A 24,325-nucleotide genomic window follows, 5' to 3' on the forward strand; every position below is an offset into this window, starting at 1 on the left:
TCATGTTTAACAGTGAGACGATACCAGTTGATTACCTGAGAGGAAAACCCCTGTGTATGAACCAGTATTCCCAATTGCTATCATCATGCCGTATTCCGGGCCTGGAGATGGACTCTGTTGTGTTCCATGGCAAGACTTCTTACCCTTCCAGATACATTACATTGGCTTATAACAGTCAGGTGAGGAGCACATCATCACACACTTGTCTGACATTCTGGGACTGTATTCATCCATTTACAAAGAATGGTGTTATAATGCATCTTAGTAGAAAAAGTGAAGGTGAAGATCAAATTATCAAGCAGTTTAAAAGGTGTAGAATGCACAGTTTTCACTGTGCTAACTGCAACTGCATCTTCCACAATCCACAAATCATACTTCTCCAATATTGTTGAGATTCAGCCCTCAACATAAACGGTAATATGTATATCACAGGCACTAGAGACAAGGATTTTCAGGAACTCTGCCAATTCATTTATATTATAAATCATTTTATGGGGGAAGTCAATTCTGGAGCCTTTCACAGCTGACTTTGGGTGTGCGGTAGGAACATCAGTCCACAGTGTGCACCAGTGTTCACATTTGCACAAAAACTTCCACAGGCTCCTGGTAAGGGCATTATACTATGAATGAGTGGAGATTTAATTTTATTTTTTTTGTATTAACAACAGTTCTTATAGCACAAAATTACAAATAAAGTTGGGCTAAAAACAAAAACATCAGACTGACATCATGTAGATGAGAAGTTCAAATTGCTTTAATAAATAATGTTATTATACAGCTTTACAGAAATCGATAGGAAAAAATTCCTGAATAATCCTTTATGGCAGCGAGGCTGAATCCATCAGAGGGTGAAGGAGCTCTGCTGCCTCAGAAGTGTGGACTTGAGTGGGAGTAATGTCCATGCTGTAGAGCAGTTTGTCTGTACCTCATTTCTGACCAATGATGCTTCCAGCCTTGAGGATCAGTTTGATCCTTCTGGCACTGATGCTGCAGATTAGCAAAAGCCCCAGACTGCATGGGATGGTGATCATGGCAAAAGGTTTCTTTGCTCACGCTGGTAATAAGTGTAAATAAAAATTAAACTCTGTGCTAAATGGATCTATGTCAGATGATGCACATCCAAATTTCTGAAGGAATGTTTTACAACCAGTTATTTAATTCTCTTATGGTGAGAAAGTTCACTCTCTCATACACTCCCTTCCAATAAGGAGCCTTGCTTTTGTGTGTGTCCTTGCTTCAGTTCTTTATGGTGGATGTCTACAATAGTGATGGGACTCCTTTGACTGTGCACCAGCTTTGTGTTCAGCTGGAGAGAATATGCAGCTCTTCGCTGGAGACCAGCACAGAGCCTGTTGGCATCCTCATCTCCTTAAATCGTGACTCCTGGAGCAAATGCTATGACAGATTGATCCAAGGTGAGCACAATTATGCTTTTGTACAGTTGTAAAGAAGCTAATGTATATGTAAGGGGGATTAACTGGGAAATGCTGTAATGCAAGCGCTAAACTGATGTTAAAACTAAACAACGTAATACTTGATCATAAGAGGCCAGGTAAAATTGGAATTTCTCCATGTAAGAAAGTTATATTAAGTAGTCAGTGAAAATCAAACTGCTTTATTGAATCTCTGGAAAAACCCTGTTCATCTCATAGCATAGCTTTATTTTATTTTTATTTATTTTTTTCATTTAAAAAATAAAAGGTAGAAAAGAGCATGTGGAATAAGAGTTGCCACTATGAGTGTTCATTAATTTGACGAAGGGTGATGTTTTCATAATAAGGGTATAATGGGCACCAGTGGATTCCACTAAACTGAGCTCAGTAAACTCTGTCCTGTTTTTCTGAGTGTTTACAGCCAAACCTCACACATTGCCGTTCTGTAATAATACTAGGAATTTATTGAAACAGAGCAGAACTGGACTTAACGGAGCATAGGAATGTTTATATAAATTGGCCAAAATGCAGCTGTTAATGGGACTGTGCTACTACTAAACGGTATGTTGTGTTAGTCATATGCACAGTATTCCCACTCTTATGCTTTCCTCCTTAGACATTTGAGATCATTTATTCCATCAACTGTTTTTGTATTGTTACAATTGATTTCAAGGTGTAATGCAAAGAGTAGAGGGGATGTTTTTAAACCTACTTTGAACACTAAAAAGTAATTTAGCAGACGTGGGGGAAATTGGACATAGGCAGGAAAATCAACCTCCTCCTCCCCAGCAAATAGAACCTTGAGTTTCACACACTGCAAAAAACCCCAAAGCGATGCATGCATTTATGAAACTGGCATTGTAACACTATCTTGTCACACAGACTGCTTAGTATCTGATGGTTAATGCAAACAAATGGCATTTAAGTGACCCCTTACAATCAACTGACTCAATCTTTTATTTATTTTATCCTAGTTTTATCACCATCTTGACACACCCAAAGTCCGTTTGAAGATGCGAGTGGTCCTTGCGGCCTGGTCCTTGTAATCAAAACGACTGTTTTAGAGGAAAAGGGATCAAAAGTTTATTCCATATGGTTGTAATTCTTTTGGTCACTCAATTGTCTCGGTATTAAATACTAGTGAATAAAAGTAAAGTCAGCATTATCACAGGGGAAATGGCGGTGATAATCTGGGTGACAGACACCAAGAATCCCCTGAAAAGCAGAAGTGCTGGGACAGGGGGACAGAGACAAGGTAACAGTGCATTTGAGAGGACCCTTGTATTAAAATGGCGTTTCCCTATATGAACAACATAATAAAGCTCTGGTTAATTCAGTTTCTATTGACTAGCATATACTGCAACATTTGGTCAACAACAATGAATTATTTTTTTTATTATTATTATCAATGGTAATATACAAGTTATGCAATAACTTCTAAACGTGTAAGTAGGCATAAGTATTTGACTGAATATGAATGGGTATCATGTATGCTTTGTCTGTTGCATTTGTGTCCAGATAAGCCCAACAAAGAAGCGCTGTCAGCTATCCAGAGGAGCATCTGTGTAGTATGTCTGGATAAAGCCATGCCTCAAGTGCCCGATGACATGTACTCCAGAGGTAATGTCCTCCAGATGATGCATGGAGGAGGCAGCCAGTGGAACAGTGCCAACCGCTGGTTTGATAAATCAGTACAGGTGATTTGAATCATAGTAGATAAACTTCATTTGTATAAAAATGGTTTGGTGTTGTGATGGACCGAGTTGAAGAACAGGAGGAGCCCAGGAATTATTAGAAAAATATAGTTTCCATTTATTTAACCCCCAAAAATTCCAAGTTCCACTGAAAACAACAACATCATCAAGGTACGCACAGGTGAATGCTGAGAGCCCACAGAGTACCTTATCCATTAGCCTTTGAAATGTTGCTGGGGCCCCATGCAAACCAAATGGCAAGACTGTGAACTCGAACAATCCCCACGGAGTACGGAATGCTGTCAACTCTTGAGACTGCTTAGTGAGAGGTACTTGCCAGTATCCCTTGGAGAGATCAATGGTCGTTAGATATTTTGCCTTCCCCAAACGCTCAATGAGATCGTCAATGCGTGGCATTGGGTAAGAGTCAAATTTTGATATGGAATTGAGATACCTGAAGTTGATGCAGAAACGTATCGTGCTATCCTTTTTCGGAGCCAACACAACAGGGTTGCACCACTCACTTGTTGAAGGTTGGATGATTCCAAGAGACAGCATGAGGTCCACCTCCTCCTTTAACTCCACCAGGAAGCGTTCCGGTATCCTGTAACTCATACGCTTCACAGCTGCATCAGGTTTTAAAACAATGTCATGCTCCACCAGACTCGTGCGACCTGGGTACTTTTGAAATATGTCTGAATTAATCAGAGGCGTTACCTGAGACTGTTGCTCACTGGTGAGATGGCTCAGGTCCAGGACAGAGACTGTTACTGAAGGCAAGTAGTCATTAACTTCTTCCTCCTCATCCACGCTGTGAATAAGCAAACCCTCTGTTTTATTCTCAGTGCGTGGAATCCATTCCTTAAGAAGGTTAACATGGAGCACTCTACTCCCTCGCTGGAGACCTGGTGTAGAAACTTTGTAGGTAGTAGGTCCAAGTTTCTTCTGTACTTCAAAGGGTCCCTGCCACTTTGCCAGCAACTTGCTGTCAGAAGTTGGCAACATTACCAAAACCTTCTGGCCAGGGACAAAACTCCTGTGGCGAGCTTTTTTTATCAAACAAAGTCTTTTGTTGCCTCTGAGCAGCTGCCATATGGCTCTGAGCCAGTTCACTCATCTGCTGAAGCTTTTCTCTCATATGAATAACATATGAAATAACATTGACTGATTCCTCTTTACCTTGCTCTCCCTCCCATGAGTCCTTTAGCAGGGTCAATGGGCCTCTCACCTCATGGCCATAAAGAAGCTCAAATGGGGAGAAGCCAGTGGAAGCTTGAGGAACTTCCCTGTAGGCAAAAAGGAGGTATGGCAGCCACTGGTCCCAATCAGACCCTGTATCATTGACAAACTTTCGGAGCATTTGTTTGAGAGTTTGGTTGAAGCGCTCCGTCAGTCCATCTGTCTGTGGGTGATAAGGGGTTGTCCGCACACTCCTGATGCCTAACAGCTTATAGACCTCTTTCAACAGTGTGGACATAAAATTAGTGCCCTGGTCAGTTAAAATCTCCTGTGGGAATCCAACCCTTGAGAACAGTTGAATCAATGAGGAAGCTACAGTTTTTGCTTTAACAGTTTTTAATGGAAAGACTTCAGGATACCTCGTAGCATAGTCTGTAATGACTAGCATAAAGCGATTTCCAGATTTACTTTTTTCTACCGGACCAACTACGTCCATGCCAAGACGCTGAAATGGTATACCGATGATTGGGAGAGGTTGGAGTGGTGCTTTGGTGGGGACCCTAATTGAAGTCTTCTGACATTGAGGACAACTCCTGCAAAACATAGCAACATCTGAGCGCAAGCCAGGCCAGAAAAAGTATCGCTTGATGCGAGCGGTGGTCTTATGCTTCCCCAGGTGGCCAGCCCAGGGAATGGAGTGCCCCAAAGTAAGCACTGTTTCACAGGCTACTTTAGGTACCACTAACTGTTTAACCTGGCCGTGCTGGTGGTATAAAATGCCATCTTGCAGAATGTACAGCTCTTTATTTGTGTCAGATTCAACAGAGTCCTTTTCCTTAGCCCTCAGCAACATGGCAGACAAAGTTGGATCAACCTGCTGCATTTGTCTGATGTTCGTAGGTACTGAAAAACCTAAAGGCATATCTGGAGCAGCCTGAACTGATGTCTTTCCAACAGTGTGTTGAAATTTTTCACGTCTTCTTTGACTGCGTGGCTTCCGAGACTTCCCGGGATCTGTCTCTAGTTCAGCCTCAAAGAAGGGTAAAGCACTGAGGGTTGCATAATGCTCATCCTGATTTTTAGTTTGAGCCCTTGTTATAGCAACATTGCACTCTTGCACTTCTCTCAACAAATCATAGATGACTGGCAGATCCTCCCCAAGAACTACAGGATAGGGCAGATTATCAGCTACACCAACCTTTAACAGATAGGGTGTCCCCTGCACTTCAATAAACAGATCAGCAGTAGGGTATGGTCTTTCATCACCATGTATACAGCAAACTGATATGGTTTCAGAGGGGCATGTGTAATCGTTTGACACATATTTCCTGTGTACCAGAGTCTGTGTGCTGCCAGTATCTATTAAAGCATTAATTTCTTGTCCATTAATCTTAACTGTGGTGATTTTATTTGACTGCTTTCTCTCAGATTTAATATCCACATTCTGATGAGGCACGAAACACATCTGAGATAATTTTCTTTGATTATTAGGACACATGGGCTTAGTGTGACCTTCCTGTCCACAAAGGTAGCACACTGGTGGCCTTTTACCTGGCTTCGAGGTATTCAGGGGCTGCTTTTCCCTTGTAAAGGGCTTACCCACACCCGTCGCTGACCTCTGAGGATGCTGAGGGGGTTGCGACGGACGTGAATCTCTGGCAGCCTTCCATGCACTGTTGCTCCATGGCTGACTCTTACTTCGGGCAGCTACAAACACATCAGCCAGGGTGGCAGCCTCTGCAGCAGACTTTGGATTATGCTCCTTAATCCAGACCTGAAGCTCAGGACACAGCATTCTTAAAAACTGCTCCAAGATAATAATTTCACCAACTTCTTTTACAGTTCTGTTTTTCGGCTGAATCCATTTTTCATAAAGTTCTTTCAGTCTTGCATACAGTTCCTTGGGACTCTCATCAAAAACTTCAAGACAACGAAATCTTTGCCTGTATGTTTCTGGGTTTATATCATATTTTTGCAAAATGGCAGCTTTTACCTTGTCATATTGCAGTGAATCGTCCACATCCATATTAACATAGGCACTTCGAGCCTTACCAGTAAGAAGAGGAATGAGGTGAAAAATCCAGTCTGACTCTGGCCAACGACAAGCAGCTGCAATTCTCTCAAAAGTGGTCAGAAAATGTTCAACATCATCTTCAACAGCTAGTTTCTCCAGTTTAGGATGATGAATATGCACAGACTGACCTGTTAATATGGAGGCTGAGCCAGAACCCTCATGCTGAGATGTTGCTTGTGTCTGATAATCAGCTGGAGTTTCAACAGACTCTGGATCAGTTGATGTGGGCTCTGGAAGTGGGGTGGTTCTGGCCTGCACTTCCATTTGCAAAAGCCGAAACTGGTGTTGCAAACTCTTAAAACGCTGTTCTTGCAGTATAGCATCCTCTCTCTGCTTTTTATCTCGAACTTCCTGTTGTCCCATGAAAGCCTGAAGAATCCCAGCAATATCAAGGAGAGTTGGCTCCCTGGTATCCTCTCCTTCAGTGTCTCCAGCCACAACTGAAATTCCTTCTTCCATCTCCTTCTCCCTCTCTGGCTGCTGCAAGGCCTCTCTGGCCTCCATTTTATTTCCTCTCTTTGGGCGCACAGCATTCTGCATGGCTCAAAAAGTTTGTCAGGGGAGGAAAAAGGGCAGAAAAATGCAAAAAAAAAAAAAATCCTGTCTCCTCAACTGAAGGATCCCACTTCTGACACCACATGTGATGGACCGAGTTGAAGAACAGGAGGAGCCCAGGAATTATTAGAAAAATATAGTTTCCATTTATTTAACCCCCAAAAATTATATTTACAAGGCTAATAAATGTTGAGCTCATAAAAGAGGTCAAAGAAACAAAACTGAACTCAGGCAAAGACTGCAACCTTAACAAACCAAATGACTGCCCAAACGTACATAATTGACCTAAACATGAAATGACATACAAGGGTGTATATATAATGGCTGATCAGACCATTGTGACACATGAGGGGTAACAAACAAAACACAATCATAAATCACAAACAGCAGTACAATCTAGTTTGTTAATAAACTAAACACTAAAGAAGAAAATCAAAAAACCCCATTAAACCCTAAACTCAAATATTTAATTAAATACAAATACTTTGTTTTTAAAGTAAAGAAAACACACATTCCCCCTTCAGCAGGAAGTGGTGGTGTGGTCCAATTATCTTCCTTCATATTTAATGGTTTCAAACCCTGGCTACCATCTTTTGTCCGGCAACTCCCAGGGATGATGGCAGGTAAGAAATAAAAAGACAAAGGTTAGTCAGAAAGCAAAGAAATGAAGTAGTATGAATACATAAGTAAACTAAATGTGCGCGCTTACAAATAGAACAAATGTATCCAAACCAATCAATAAAGTTATTGGAAACTAAAATGTATTAATATGTTCAAATGAAGAATGAAAATACAAAAGTTACCGACTTTAGAGTGTGGCCATGGGTTTGGCCATCACAGGTGTAAAAAATAAATAAATAAATAAATAAAATAAAATTTAATTAATAAAAAAAAAATTCTAGAATCACTTAAAGTATTTTAAAAATGTATATATAATTGGATACAAAATCACAGAAGTGAGTACAAAGAATATTCTAACAAATCATAAATTTTAACTTTAAAACCTTAGGTGCAACTAGGTTGAACGGTTAGTTGGTTTGTTGTTGTAATTGTCCTAAGTGCCGCATTCAGTACTGTGGACAATGATGTATTATTACAGTGACTAGAGCATGCAATAGGTATTGTTGAGAAATCAGTTTTACCCCGGTTCTTTTATTCGTCAAAACTTCCAGAGACGGCACCGGAACTCAGTAGCCATTTCACAAAACCTTTATTCATCTTCATTTAAGCATGCATCTTCTAGAAGGGAAGACGAGGCCGGTGTCCCTCTCCAAAATCTTCACCCCTTTGTTAGTTACAGCCAGATTTATAGAAGTGACCCCATCATAAAACCCCCTACGGTGTGCTGCAAACTCTGTCTGTGTCTATGTGCACGAGCACATGAATGCCTACATGTGCACGAGCACATGAATGCCTACATGTGCACGTTCCCGCGTGTCTATGTGAGTGCTCGTGTGTGACTGTGTACGCATACCTGTGTGTATGTGTGAGTGCACATGAGTGAGTGTGCGTGTGGATGTGTGTGCGTGACAGTTAAAACACTGTGGGTGTAGGTAACTCCCTAGAGGTCATAAAACCCCTCTGGGGAATTTCCACTCAGTGGGGGAGGTCTCCTACACTCTACTCCTAAGTTCACGACACAGTCAGCCTTTATTACTTTAAGGGCAGTGTCTCTACAATAGTTCTACATTATATTTTAACACATTTCTAAACTCTAAAATCAGCTAAACATTCTACAGTATCTAATAGACTTGTAGTCAAGACCGCCTAAACCAAGACAACACCAAGACTGGAGGGTATCGAGACCAAGACAAAGTTGAGATGAGACCAAGGCCGAGACAAAAGTCTTTGAACTACAGCCAGATGCTGCTTCGTTTACGGGTGTCAGGAATATTTATGTGTTTTTGCGATGCACTCTCACAGCCCTCCTCACTGCTGTCTACTGTCTCACTCACTGAGAGGACAGACGCACGCTCCACTTGACTGTCGCGTCTCTCATCCTCTGTTTTTCACATAATGATATTATCCTATATCCTCGCATGTGATTGGCCACAATATGGAGGGATTGGAGCATAACTGAGCCACTGCGTGAGAGCTGAGCAGCTAAAGGAAATTAAGTGAGGAGCCGGCTCTCATTCAGTGGGAGTCGACTCTTCTGATTGACTACAAAGCACTCTCTAAGCACGGCTCTTAGAGCTGATGCTTTTGCACATGACCGAACGTTACGTTGTGTGTCAAGGATACTGTTGACTCCAAATCTATTACTATTACTATAGTAATACTATAGTACTATTGCAAAAACTGTAATTAGATTACCGTTACTTTCCTGTAGGAATGCTGCGTTACTGCATTACTAAAACCGTGATTTATTTATTTATTTATTTTTTGCGAGAATGTCTCATGACAGTGACGTAAGCAAGTGCAACGTTCGTGACAACAGCTGTGTGCAGATCAACAATGGATAATATATGGAGTGCGGGAGAGAGTATGAGCATGCAGCGTTTAAAGCGTGGAAGTACTGACCTTTAAGTTTGATTCCATAAAAAGTGACAAAAACATTAGCGTCCGTTGTGCGTGGGAAGAAAACTTCTTTTTACAGCGAAAAAACCCCTAAACTTCCAAGCAAGCACCGAGTGTGCTACGACGTAATGGGAAACTCACAGAGAAACTCGCGGATTCTTCAACTGACCGCAGCACACCTGCACCAGAGGAAACCTCCGCCTACCCTACTCCTGCTTTACAGGTGAAAATAGAGCAAAAGGACTGCTGAGTCTTTGACTTTATTTATTTTCTGCTGTGTTTTACTTGCATCTATTTGAAAGAGTGAGTGTAAACACAAAAACTATTTTATTTTATGTGCTGGAATGTGCAGAAAATAGGTTTAAATGTTAAACTAATTTATTCAAGTCAGAGAATGTTGCATATAATTAAATTTTTGCTTGATGCATAAAGTTAAAAGATTAAAACTGATAAAACAAGTTTAAAAAAAGATACTTTTCCATTTGATTACATTTTGTATGATGGATTATGCAGAAAAAGTAGAATTGGGCTGAAAGCTCTATCGCTTTATCACCTCTTCAGGTTGTAAATCGTGTTTTTAAAAAGTAACTAAGTAATTAATTACTTTTGAAAATAAGTAATCAGTAAAGTAACGGGATTACTTTTGGGAGGGAAGTAATCAGTAATTAGTTACTGATTACTTTTTTCAAGTAACTTGACCAACACTGGTGAGGAATCTTGGAGACCTTGTAAACCAGGATATGTCCTTTGGTGGGCATGTTAAACGAATATGTAGAACTGATTTTCCTCCATTTGCATAAGCATAAAATGAGAAATATCCTGTCTCATAGTGATGCAGAAAAACTAATTCCTGCATTTATTACTTCTAGGTGGAACTACTGTAATTATTAGTTCTTCTTCTTCTTTGAGCAGATTTCTCCTATACTGGCTTCTCTTCATTGGCTCCCTGTTAAATCCACAATCTAATTTAAAATACTTTCACAACATACAAGGTCCTGAATAAACACTTCATCTTACTAAGACTTTAAAGTACCATATGACCCAATTGGAACATGTGATTGTTAGTCTTTTCTCTGGATTATTGTAGGTTCTTTACATTAAAATATAAAGCAACTTGGGGCAACTGCTATGATTTGGCCTTACAGTGGGGCAAAAAAGTATTTAGTCAGCCACCGATTGTGCAAGTTCTCCCACCTAAAATGATGACAGAGGTCAGTAATTTGCACCAGAGGTACACTTCAACTGTGAGAGACAGAATGTGAAAAAAATAACAAAAATGCAACTCAATACTTTGTAACATAACCTTTGTTGGCAATAACAGAGGTCAAACGTTTACTATAGGTCTTTACCAGGTTTGCACACACAGTAGCTGGTATTTTGGCCCATTCCTCCATGCAGATCTTCTCGAGAGCAGTGATGTTTTGGGGCTGTCGCCGAGCAACACGGACTTTCAACTCCCGCCACAGATTTTCTATGGGGTTGAGGTCTGGAGACTGGCTAGGCCACTCCAGGACTTTCAAATGCTTCTTACGGAGCCACTCCTTTGTTGCCCGGGCGGTGTGTTTTGGATCATTGTCATGTTGGAAGACCCAGCCTCGTTTCATCTTCAAAGTTCTCACTGATGGAAGGAGGTTTTGGCTCAAAAGCTCACGATACATGGCCCCATTCATTCTGTCCTTAACACGGATCAGCCGTCCTGTCCCCTTGGCAGAAAAACAGCTCCATAGCATGATGTTTCCACCCCCATGCTTCACAGTAGGTATGGTGTTCTTGGGATGCAACTCAGTATTCTTCTTCCTCCAAACACGACGAGTTGAGTTTATACCAAAAAGTTCTACTTTGGTTTCGTCTGACCACATGACATTCTCCCAATCCTCTGCTGTATCATCCATGTGCTCTCTGGCAAACTTCAGACGGGCCTGGACATGCACTGGCTTCAGCAGCGGAACACGTCTGGCACTGCGGGATTTGATTCCCTGCCGTTGTAGTGTGTTACTGATGGTGACCTTTGTTACTTTGGTCCCAGCTCTCTGCAGGTCATTCACCAGGTCCCCCTGTGTGGTTCTGGGATCTTTGCTTGATGAGATCTTGGGTGGAGCCCCAGATCGAGGGAGATTATCAGTGGTCTTGTATGTCTTCCATTTTCTTATGATTGCTCCCACAGTTGATTTTTTTCACACCAAGCTGCTTGCCTATTGTAGATTCACTCTTCCCAGTCTGGTGCAGGTCTACAATACTTTTCCTGGTGTCCTTGGAAAGCTCTTTGGTCTTGGCCATGGCGGAGTTTGGAGTCTGACTGTTTGAGGCTGTGGACAGGTGTCTTTTATACAGATGATGAGTTCAAACAGGTGCCATTCATACAGGTAACGAGTGGGGGACAGAAAAGCTTCTTACAGAAGACGTTACAGGTCTGTGAGAGCCAGAGATTTTCCATGTTTGAGGTGACCAAATACTTATTTTCCACCCTAATTTACGAATAAATTCTTTACAAATCCTACCATGTGAATTCATGGATTTTTTTTCACATTCTGTCTCTCACAGTTGAAGTGTACCTCTGGTGCAAATTACTGACCTCTGTCATCATTTTTAGTGGGGGAACTTGCACAATCGGTGGCTGACTAAATACTTTTTTGCCCCACTGTATATGATATATTGAATTAAAATGTATTCTTGCGTCACAATTTGCAGACAGTCTAAAGATCTACAGAGCAAAACTAAAACTGAAGCACAATGTCTTAATTACTGAAAGATATAGACTAATCCAGCTTGAAATGTAATGCTAATGGCTGTTTTGCCTTCTTTGTTTCAGTTCATTATTGGAGAAGATGGGGCATTTGGTAACAACGTCTCGCATAGTTGTGCAGATGGTACAATTGGTATGACCTTGACTGATTATGTTTCAGCATCCATGTAAGTATACATTTAAAATGCAGTGTTCTATAGTTTAGTTTTGTTGTTTGGTCTGTTAACAAAAGCTCAAATATGAGGCAAGGTGACTTCTAAAAATACATTATTCTTACCCTAACACAGACAAGTGTATTTCTTTTCCATTAAATTTATAAGACACAAGGATAGACTGATCCTTGTGCTTGGGGCTTGGACATGGAGGCAACAGCCTAAGGAGAGAACTTTCAGAGAAAGCTCATTTCCACTGCTTGTAAAGGCAAACTCATTCTTTCCGCCAATTCATTGACCATAAGTGAGCATGGGGACGTAGCTTGATCAACAACTTAATCAACAGCTTCCCTTTTACCCTCAGCTAACTTCACCACAATGTAGTGGTACAACATCCACATCATTACAGAGCCGGCAAAAGTCCCATGAACAGCTCACTCCTGAACAGGATATTGAGATGAGTTCTACGTAAGCTTTTCCGGTTGAGTGAACGCTGGCGCGACTGGCTGCCGCTACTCACCGGCCGCCACTCACCACTATCGCTAACGTTAACGCTACTGGACTCTGGACTTTTGTCCTACTCCTGTTTCTAAGGCCCACCGGTGTCCCTACCCGGCTGTTCCTGTCCATGATGTGGCCTTTCAGGATCTATGTACTCTCAGTGTGGGTCTGGATCCTTATGTCATCGATCTACCGACTCGGCACTGGACTTCATCAATATACAGCTGATGAGCTCCTCTGCCTCCGCTTCTCTTTAGCTGCTCCGCCGTTGGCTGCTCTTCATTTCCACACGGACATTGCCTTCCTCCCTCGTCGAAAGTACGTACATCGAGGCTCCCGTCGGTATTTCCATCAGGATAATTCCAAACCAATTCAGTCCTTCTGGTCCACCTCTGGTCGCTCTCAACGGAACCCCTGCAGGTCTATTGACCGCAATGTTCTGACTGGTCTGCCTAGGTCGGCTAACACTCTCTTGCAGTCCGACAGTATTTCTGTCAACTTCGGCCTGCTTAATATCCGTTCGCTTACGAACAAAGGACATCTCATCCAGGATCTCCTAACAGACCGTAAGTTTGACTTTTTCTGCTTGACTGAGACATGGCAACAGCCCAATGACTTTTCGCAACTCAACGACTCCACCCCCCCGGGGTTTGTTTACACCTGCCAACCTCGCGAGTCCGGCCGTGGTGGTGGCCTCGCGATAATCTATCGCGAGAACTGGAAAGTCTCGCCGCTGTCCGCCCCTACGTACAGTTCCTTTGAATCTGTTGTTTGTCAACTTTCAGGACCTACCCCAACTGTAATAGCTGTCATCTACCGCCCCCCAAAATTTAATTCTGTTTTTATCAGTGACTTTGGCGATCTGCTGACCAATCTAGCTACTGTCTCCCCTAATATAATATTGCTGGGTGACTTTAACGTTCACGTGGATAACTGCGACCATCCTCTTACCAAGGACCTTCTATCCTGCCTTGATAGCTTCAGCCTTAAACAATACATAAACTTCCCTACCCACATTAAGGGCCACACTTTGGACCTAGTCTGCTGTTCTGGACTTACCCCCCTCCATCTGTACAGCTGACGAACTGCTAATTTCGGACCATCTACTTCTCTCCTTTAATGTTCACATGACCCTCTCTGTAATTAACAATCCCCGTATTATCTCTTTCCGGAATATCAAGAATATAAATCTTGATATCCTTTCCTCTGCTTTTTCTAGCTGCTTGTCTTCTAACAACTTAGCTATTCAAGAGGACCTGGTACTTTTTTATAATCATAGCCTTAGTAGTATTTTAAATTCCCTGGCTCCACAAAAAACCAGAACTGTACTTTTTTCTCGCTCTGCACCCTGGTACACCCCTGAACTCCGGCTACTGAAAGCTAAAGGCCGACAGCTTGAACGTCTCTATAAGAAAACTGGCCTTACTATTCATAAGGATATGTTTAATAACCACGTTCTGTTTTACCAGGAATGTATTAGTCAAACCAAATCTGCTTATTACTCTGCTATTGTCTGCTCAAGTGAGAACTCTACCAAGACCCTTTTCTCACTATTCAACTCTTTTAACAGGCCACCTGATTCTCTCCCTGCTCATCTCTATTCATCTAACTTCTGTGATGCTCTAATGCTATTCTTTTTTTTTTGACACTTTTTATTTGTTTAGGAACATTTTTATGCAACAAGATAAAAGAAAAAAGAAAAAACAGAAACAGTATGAGGTCATGGGAAGATAACATACACCTGTACATACATCTGCACATCCACACATACATACGTCAACAAGTCTGCATTGCTAATTCTATGCATCAAAGGGTGCTGCCACAAGCTGTAAAGTCCAGCCATTTTCTCCACCGTCTCCTTCCCAAATCTCCCTGCAGTCGCAGAGTGAAAGTCATACATTCCATCAATTTGACGTCTTCCACTATAGAGGTAAAAAGTGTTACAGTGGGAGGATCTCTACAGAGCCAGCGTTTTGTTATGGCCTTCTTCGCAGAAGCCAAGAGAACTTTCAGAAGGTAAACATCATCTGCAACTAAATCGTCTGTAAAATACCCCAGATACAATGAGGTAAATGTACAAGACACGTGGAATCCCAACACCTCTGTAATTATCTTTATAACTTCCGTCCAGAAGGGTCGTATGAGTGGGCAGGACCAGAATATATGACCGTAATCAGCCATGACTTCCCCACAATTCCTCCAGCAAAACGCAGGTGTAGCACTGAATTTAGACTTCTGTTTAGGCGTTATGAAATAGCGTATAATGTTCTTCCAGCAGAAGTCCCGCCACATGTTGGAGTTAGTCGTGGTAAACTGTGTCTCCCAGATCCGTGCCCACCCATCTTCTGTAATCACAATGTCCATTTCTTTTTCCCATTTCTGCTTTATGTAAATCGTTGAGTGCCCTTTGAGCTTAGTCAGACATTTATACAGTTTACTTATCAAGGCTCTGTTACTCCCAGAGTCATAAGCATCAATGAAAATATTAACAATCGAGAAGTCTCCACGGACACAGCTCTTCAGTCTTTTGCCAATATAGTCACGGAGTTGCAAGTATCGAAAAAAGTCTTGTTTCCCGAGATCGTAAGTCTTGCATAGGGTATCAGAAGCCATAATTTTAGATTTTACAATAACCAAACACCCAGCAGTGATTCCATGCCACACCCATTGTTTAAATCTACTATCGTGGGAAGCAGGTAGAAAATCAGGGTCATACGCTGGCCACCTCAGAAGTTTTATCTCTTCCTGGAGTTGCGCCTGCTTGACCACTCCCCTCCATATTTTTAATGTAAAAGTGACCCAGTGGCTGGGCGTCAAGGTATCGTCCAAATCAGAAGCCGCGTGACCAAGTCTAGACTGGATTGGCGTGTCTGAGAGAGACATCTCAATAGTCTTCCACCTCGCACAAAAAGATGGATTACACCAACACACCAAGGACCTCAGCTGAGCAGATAAGTAGTAATTCCTTAATGAAGGTAGAGCCAAGCCCCCTTTGTCTTTCGGCAACTGCAAAGTAGAGAACTTCACCCGTGGTCTTTTGTTAAGCCAAATGAATCTCGAAATCTGCTTATTCCATTCCCTGAATTGCTTCTCTGGAATTTGAATAGGTAAAGCAAGAAAAAGAGAGTAGTTTGGGGAGAATATTCATTTTAATTATCTGTATCCTGTTGCCAAGGTCGAGAGGGAGCAAGGCCCAAATGTTGAGATCGCTATATATCTCTATTAATACGACTGTAATTAATATCGTACAGTTGTGTCAGATCTCTAGGCAGAAACACTCCCAAATATTTGATAGCAGTTGCCTCCCAATTAAACTTGAATTTTGCCAGTAGTGTCTGGTCCGGAGAAAATTTAAATGACAGAACTTGAGTTTTTTTGACATTAAGGACATACCCTGAATACAGGCCATATGTTTCCAACATCCCCATTAATACTGGTATACCTGAGCTGGGATCCATGATTGTCACCAAGACATCATCTGCATATAAACACACCTTGTACTCGTCCCCTCCTATTACAATCCCTTTCAACGATGTTTCCTGACGTATAGCCTGGGCTAGAGGTTCGATAAACAAGTTGAAGAGGTAGGGGCTTGCTGGACACCCCTGTCTACATCCTCGTTCTAAAAAAATAGTATCGGAGAGGCTACCGTTAATTTTTATTCTGGCAGTAGGGAGAGAATAAAGAGCTTGGAAACATCTTATAAACTCGCTACAGAAACCAAATCTTTTCATCACTAGGAAGAGGAAGTCCCAATTCACTGAATCATATGCTTTTTCAGCATCTAAGCTAAGAATAATTGAGCTTTTTTTCTTATTATTAATGTGTTCGATGATGTGTAAAGCTCGTCTAATATTATCGTGGGTTTGTCTATTTTTCAAGAAACCCGTTTGGTCTTCATCAATCAAAGAAGGCATTACAGCATCCATTCTTCGCACCAAAATAGTTGTGTATAGTTTATAGTCTGAGTTCAGGACACTTATAGGCCTATAAGATTTGCAGTTTAGTCTATCCTGTCCCCCCTTTGGCAAAACCGATATGAAGGCCTCCTTCCAAGAGGGAGGTACCAGACCTCCTTTCAAAATGTAGTTAAAACTAGTTTCCAACAGGGGAAGAAGGCTTTCCCTCATGGTTTTGTACCATTCGGCAGGGAGCCCGTCGGTACCTGGTGATTTATTGGATTTAAGGCTGGAGATAGCTTTAATTATTTCTTCCCGAGATATTAAGGACGTTAACTTACTATTTGCTTCTCGACCAATCGTAGGCAGGTCTAAGGAATTCAAAAAGTCAGTCATCTTATTTACATCACCCTGAGTAGATTGACTATATAAGGATTTGTAATACTTTTCAAACGCTTTTTGAATTTTATCCAGGTCAGTTACAACATTGTTACCAACCGGGTCTCTAATCTTATAAATATTATTTTCAGCTTGCTGTTTTCTAATCCGCCACGCCAACTGCTTCGCCGCCTTAGGCCCTGCCTCATAATACCTCTGTTTCATGAACCTTATGTTTTTCTCTACTTCTTCGCTCAATATCTTATCTATCTCCTGCTTAATCTGTCTGATCTGGTGGGTTACTGTAGTATTTTTATCCTTTAGACCTGACTGTTCCAAGGCCATTAATCTATTCTGCAGTTGTAACAATTCTTGTGACTTTTTCTTTTTAATCATGGTCGACCACGCAATTATTTTACCTCTGAGGACAGCATTGGCTGCATCCCATACAATACTGTGATTTGTCTCTCCATTATCATTGTCCTGCAGGTACAAGTTAAGATCGGCTGTCATTTGTTTCACAAAAGCGGGGTCATTTAACATACCGGTATTTAGTCTCCACAAAGTTGTCTTCCGTGTCCCGTCCAAATGTAACGTTATATAAAGTCCACTGTGGTCAGAGACATCTCTTGGACCTATTCTGCAATCTTTTATCCTGTGTAAATCCCTATTAAACATAAAACAGTAATCTATCTTCGAATACACTGAGTGTCGAGCAGAGTAAAAAGTGAATCCTGACGCTGACCCATGGATAGATCGCCACACGTCAATAAGCCCTAATTCCGTTAACATTCCTTTAACCCGTTTCCCTCCAGACGTGCTTTTCCTGTCCCTATTATTTGAGTCTAATCTGGGATTTAACAGTAAATTAAAATCTCCTGCACAAATAAGAGTTCCCACCGTTTCCTTAGAGATCAAATCAAATATCTTCTTAAAGAAGCTTGCGTTGCTTCCTGGGGGTGCATAGACATTTAATAGTGTGACCGTCTTATTCTCTATTCTACCTTTTACTAAAACAAACCGACCTTCCTTATCACTTATAGTAGATATATGTTCAAATTTTATTTTATTTGAGATAAGGATAGCTACTCCTCGTTTTTTCCCGGCCCTATACGATGAATAAAATGTATGTCTGAAACCCATCTTTTTTAATTTCTCATGTTCTGCATTATCTAGATGAGTTTCTTGCCAATATGCCAAGTCTACTGTCTCCTTTTTCAATTTGGCAATTAATTTGCTTCTTTTAATAGGGCTATTCAGGCCATTTACATTTAGTGACAGCATTTTATAGAAATTATAAGCCATCAAGTGGATATGTGGAATACAACATAATCAACCCAGACCTCAGAACATCACAACCAGAACTCACTGAACAGCAAACACACAAAACATTAACAGGAGCTTCCAATACAAAGGATATAACAGTATCCTTTGACATTGAGGGGACTGGCCACAGGGTGGGGCCCCTCATCCGACAAGAGGGAAGTGACCGACAAAAAAGCCAAAAAAGGGCAAAAAATAAACGAAACAGTCTCTTATCGCTACTAGACATAACGTGGTGGTTCTCTAACCATGTCCGTAGGCACCAACCTAAAGAAATATGAATTCTGAAGGATACGAAAGTCAGTGTTCCTGCGGTTAGATTATCAAAACTCTACCGCCAGCTATCTCACCGTTGTCCCGCCATCAGCTGTTCACTCGTCTGCTGACACTTTTTCTTGCTCCCTCCGGAATGCTTGGAGTTTTTCCCGCACGTGCTGCTGGAAGCCGCCCCCGCAGTGTGCTGTCTGCGTTTCCCAAGGAAGTAGCTGCTTTATCGTGTCCTCTGTCATCCTGTTGGTTTGGTTCCCCAAGGTGATCTTACCCACGGCTATTCCCCGCTTTCTTAAATCCTCGGCAGCTTGGCTCGCGGTATTATATAGGACATTGCCTGACGCATAAAACACTCGCATCTTACTTAGTGGTGTCTGGAAACGGATCCCGTTGTCCTTCAAAGCCTTCTTAACTGGGATATATTCCCGTCTCCTTTTCTGCACTTCCAGAGAGTAGTCATGATCGAAATACACCCGTTTGTTTTGGATATGTACCCCTTTGTTCCACGCCGTGCGGAGAATCTCTTCTTTAACAGAGAACCGGAGGAAGCGCACTATTATTGAGCGTGGTGGGGCGTTCGGGGGTGGTTTCGGTCCCAACGCGCGGTGTGCGCGCTCAATGCCGAGAGCACGGTCCGGGCCGAAATCTTCGCCTAGGTGTTCTTTGATCAGATTTTCAACAAAGGTAGTCACCGACGAGCCCTCCGAGTTTTCCGGTACGCCGTAGATCCGGATGTTCTTGCGTCTAGCGCGGCCCTCCATATCGGACACCTTTTCCTGAAGCGCCCGTTGATTTTCCAACAGCTGCACAAGTGTATCCCTAACACCAATGTCCCAGCGTTCCGAGTCAGCCATGTTGTCCTCGACGTGCTTTAGCCGACCAGTCATCTCCTCCACCTGATCCGCCATCTCGTGTAATCTTTGATTCAATTCCTTAGAGAGTTCGGCCATTTGCTTCTTTACATCCTCCCGAAATTCCGTACCGAATGCTTTGAAGTCACTCTTCAATTCGGTTCGCAATGTAGCCATTTCGGCCACCAGTACGCTACTCACAGCATCCCGAAGCCAACCCAGCCCTTCACCTCGGTCGCCATCTTGTCCCGATGCGAGGCTTGCCTCACTAGCCGCGGCGTCCTTCTCCATTTCACAGTCAAGAATGTTTCGTAGCCCGTATCCTCCCTTTTTAGATTTATCCCCACTCATTCTTGAGTCGAAAAATGGCAATGTAGCCCTAATACAGCTCTCGAGTCCGGGGAAACACACGGTTGGTGCCGGAGGTCACTCTCTATGCGGCCATGCGGTGCTACGAGCCACCGGAAGTCCTCTAATGCTATTCTTTATTGATAAAATTCATAAAATACACTTAGACCTGGACCCTAATGCTCAATGTAGCTTCTCTGTCCTAACTTCTCCCCCTTCTCACTTCCTCTCTGTTTTTCAACTTCCATCCTTAGCTGATATTGCTGATCTCATCCATAAATCAAAGCCTTTTACCTGCCAGCTCGATCCTATCCCCACTGTCCTCGTCAAAGCCTGCTTACTCCTTCTCCTTCCCCTCATATCTGCTATTATTCACTCTTCACTCACCACTGGAACTGTTCCTGCTTCCTTCAAAGTTGCTGCTATTACCCCAATTCTGAAAAAAACTGGTCTAGATCCCAACAACTTTAATAATTTTCGTCCTATCTCCAATCTACCATTTCTCTCAAAAATCCTTGAAAAAATAGTTGCTTCACAAGTCCATCTTCACCTAACTGATAATAACCTTTACGAACAGTTCCAGTCTGGCTTTCGTCCTCTACATAGCACTGAAACTGCTCTTATAAAAATAACAAACGACCTTCTTATAGCAGCTGATTCTGGTCTCCTCTCCATCCTTATCCTTCTTGATCTGAGTGCAGCTTTTGACACCATCTCTCATCCCATTCTCCTTAGCAGATTAGCTTCTATTGGTCTCTCTCACACTCCACTAGCCTGGTTTAAATCATACCTATCTGACCGCACTCAGTTCATTCAATTAAAATCCTTCACTTCTCAGCTTTCTCCTTTATCCACTGGGGTGCCCCAGGGATCTGTCCTCGGGCCCCTTCTTTTCATCATCTACCTTCTTCCACTCGGACATATTTTTCGTAAATATAATATTCAGTTCCACTGCTACGCCGATGACACCCAGCTCTATCTCTCTACCAAACCTGACTCTACTCTTCCTCCACCCTCCCTCATCCTCTGTCTAGCTGAACTTAATTCTTGGTTCTCCTCCAACTCTCTTAAACTCAACAGCAATAAATCGGAACTTCTTCTGGTTGGCACTAAACGACTGCTATCCAGAATTAACAATTTCTCTCTCACCATCAATAACTCGCTGGTCCCTATCTCTCCCTCTGTGAAAAGCTTGGGTGTCATTCTCGATAGCACATTATCCTTTAACTCACATATCAATAATATTACACGTGCAGCATATTTCCAACTCCGTAACATTAATCGCCTCCGCCCCTTCCTCACACCTCACGCCACTGCCATTCTCATCCATAATCTTGTTATCTCTAGAATTGACTACTGCAACTCATTATTTGGCCTTACACAAAAATCTATCAACAAGCTCCAACGTGTCCAGAACTCTGCTGCCCGTATTATTACTAGGACTTCTTCTACCCACCACATCTCCCCAATCCTGAAGCAACTTCACTGGCTCCCGGTCAAATTTCGCATCCATTTTAAAATAATTCTGTATACATTCAAGGCTATTCATTCTCTCTCTCCACCGTACCTCTCTGACTTATTACAGATGAAGCTCCCATCCCGCTGCCTCAGATCTTCATCTTCTCTTTCTCTCTCTGTTCCCTCTGCTCGTCTGATCACAATGGGAGGGAGGGCCTTTAGCTGCTCTGCCCCTCGACTTTGGAATTCCCTACCCCCGGACCTCAGAAATATTAGTTCATTCTCTCTTTTTAAGTCCACCCTCAAAACTCATCTGTTTAAAATTGCCTATTCTTAAATTTCTGTATGTTTTAACTTTTATCTTCTATTTTTACCATTGTGTATATTTCCAGTTTTTATCTGTTGTACAGTGTCCTTGGGTGCTTTGAAAGGCGCTATTTAAATAAAATGTATTATTATTATTATTATTATTATTACTGGAGGTAGGAATTAAAGATCTCCTGGACCAGGGGGGCTTCTCCCAGATCATCCCAGTGGACCTTTACACATTTAGGCATGCCAACCCTGTTCAGCATCCTCCCCACCACCTCATCAACTCACCACAAGGTGATGCTTAGTTGACCGCTCAGCCCGAGTGTCCAGACCATACAGCCACAGACAGGGCTGGACTGGGACAAAAAATCAGCCCGGGTATTTTGACTAGAGACTGGCCCACCAGGTATTATAGGAAAAACCATAAAGCCTTTGAATGAAAACAAACGTCGTTGTGACAGTGATGTACACTGTCTTGTTGGTACATATGTATCAATCTAATAAACTTAAACCTACACCATCCTCCCTATTCTGGTATTCTAAACAGTACTTAGCCGAAACCCAAAGACTGCTTGGTTGAGTTAACTTCCTGAACTATCTACAACATATGGTGGAAACCTGAAATTAAGACAGAGAAGACTAGAAGTAAAACATGACTATTACTGAATATTAAAAATAATAAATGACAGATTTAGCGATATTTTCATAAACTATTTATTTACCACATCAATAAACGGCATGGCAGGGCAAAATATTTTTTCTAACATGGCAACCTTTTAAAAGTGAAAGGAGACAGAAAGACAGGTGAGAAAGAATAAAACTAAACTGACTTTTGAAAGGCATTTTACACAAAGTACTAGTACAGTATCTAGAAAATGTGGGGAAAATACTGGCATCATGTACAGTAATTTCTTCTGAAGAAATTATGTTGGGACCCTGAAAAGAACTTACTATGTACAATAATGGATTTCTATAAATTTGACATCAGATGAAAACATTGGTTGTAAGATTCAGATAATTATTTGTTAAAAGCTAGAAATTTTAAATGAGAATAAGAAAGAAAAGTATTTCTTTGTGCCCACCTCTCCCTGTTAATGCCCTACCTGGCCCCCTGGCAAAACTTTGCTAGACCCGCCCCTGCACAGTTACCAGCTGTCAGCTACATAGAAAAGGTGTAAGTTGTCTCTCAGAATCAGTTCATAGCTTCCCTTCAACCCATTCATGTCACCTAAAAGGTAAACCTGTTTCTCCATCACCTGTTCAGCTCTGATGATTCAGTAAGGACCTCTCCTGGTTTCATCTTCATGTTTCCCTCTCACCAGATAACCAAACCGATATCATGACCAGCACTTTTTACAGCTGTAGCTCCAGCAAACCTCAGCTGATACTAGAAAGTAATATTAAATAAATTCTAACAACAGCTGATCAAGTTTAAAGGCGCTTCTGCTGTTGAACACGACCTCAGCTAGTTTCCTCTTTCTGGCGCAAAGCAGGAGATAAACAAGCAAGAGAGACGGGACTTGCGGCAGAAACGCCGATCAGCTGATCATTGATCAGTTTTGTGATTGAAGTAGCAACAGGGGGGGATGAGAGAAGAGGCAGCTGACAGCGTAAAGACACAGAATAACTCCAGCTTTTTGTCTTTTTTTTTTTCTTTTTATTGTAGCTGAAGTACGGGACAAATCGCGTTTATTTTCAGCTCAATACGAAACGTGTAATATTAACTCTGAATACCAGAGGATTCTGTTTTTTACGGGTTGGTAGGCAACTCTACTAACTAACCATATGAATAAAATAAAGTTCACCAGTAACATAATAGCACCCACCCAACTCTATAGAAAGTCCGTCATGCTAGCTAGTACACAGTACCAGTTATTGTAACTGACTGTAAAAAGTTAACAGAACGAAAATAAACTCCACCTAAACTTGGTTTATATCTGACCCAGATAGACTGCAGGTCATAACTTCTTACCTGAAGCTCATCTCACCAGACAGTCGGATTGGCGGCTGCTTTGGGTCTCGCCACCTCCGCCTCCCCTTTCCCCCATCCACCTGCTGGCCTCCATCACTTGCTAATTTTACTGAATCTGTGAAAGCTCCACCATAGCCACTACCAAACAATTGCGTTATTTTTACACGTCTGCCAGCATCTGTCCAATCCGCCACCTTTCATCACCCTGCGATGTCTTGGTGCCACATTTTCTCATGAAGACCCTTATGTTTGAACATGTTATGGACAGACTGATCTTAATCTGAGTGTGGTCAGATTCAGATCAGGCAGGCCATTCCTCTAATCACACCCCTCCAGGTCTTGCTGTCATTGCCCACATTATTATTGAAGTCTCCCCATAGGACAAAGTTGCTTGGTGGTGTACTCTCTAGCACCCCACCTAACAACTTCGACAATGCTGGCTACTCTGAACTGTCTTTTGGCACATAAGGACAGACAACAGTCTGTTTTCTGGCCCAGAAGTGCAGGGAAGCAACAATCTATGAAACCCATGCCAAAGGATGGATTCACCAGCTACTTCAGTCTGCATGTCAAATTATCCATGTACAACTATTGGAATTTGATTGTGTGCACAAATTTTAGACAAAAAGCTTAGGCGTTGTCAATTTGTGGAACCAGAACCTC

General features: G+C 42.0%; 1 protein-coding gene across 7 annotated transcripts in view; it reads left to right on the top strand.

Moving 5' to 3' along the window:
- LOC309711087 (carnitine O-acetyltransferase-like) overlaps window positions 1-24,325 on the top strand; it is a 42,742-nt gene that overhangs the window by 11,524 nt on the left and 6,893 nt on the right. For all 7 annotated transcript variants that reach the window (XM_082541111.1, XM_082541110.1, XM_082541112.1 and 4 more), the window contains 4 exons: window positions 14-179; window positions 1,241-1,415; window positions 2,952-3,130; window positions 12,265-12,365. In XM_082541111.1, the coding sequence (XP_082397237.1) occupies window positions 14-179; window positions 1,241-1,415; window positions 2,952-3,130; window positions 12,265-12,365 (621 nt within the window). The remainder of the gene's footprint in view (window positions 1-13; window positions 180-1,240; window positions 1,416-2,951; window positions 3,131-12,264; window positions 12,366-24,325) is intronic.

This window comes from Aulonocara stuartgranti (assembly GCF_965226115.1).
Source record: "Aulonocara stuartgranti genome assembly, chromosome: 7".
Taxonomy (NCBI): Eukaryota; Metazoa; Chordata; class Actinopteri; order Cichliformes; family Cichlidae; genus Aulonocara; species Aulonocara stuartgranti.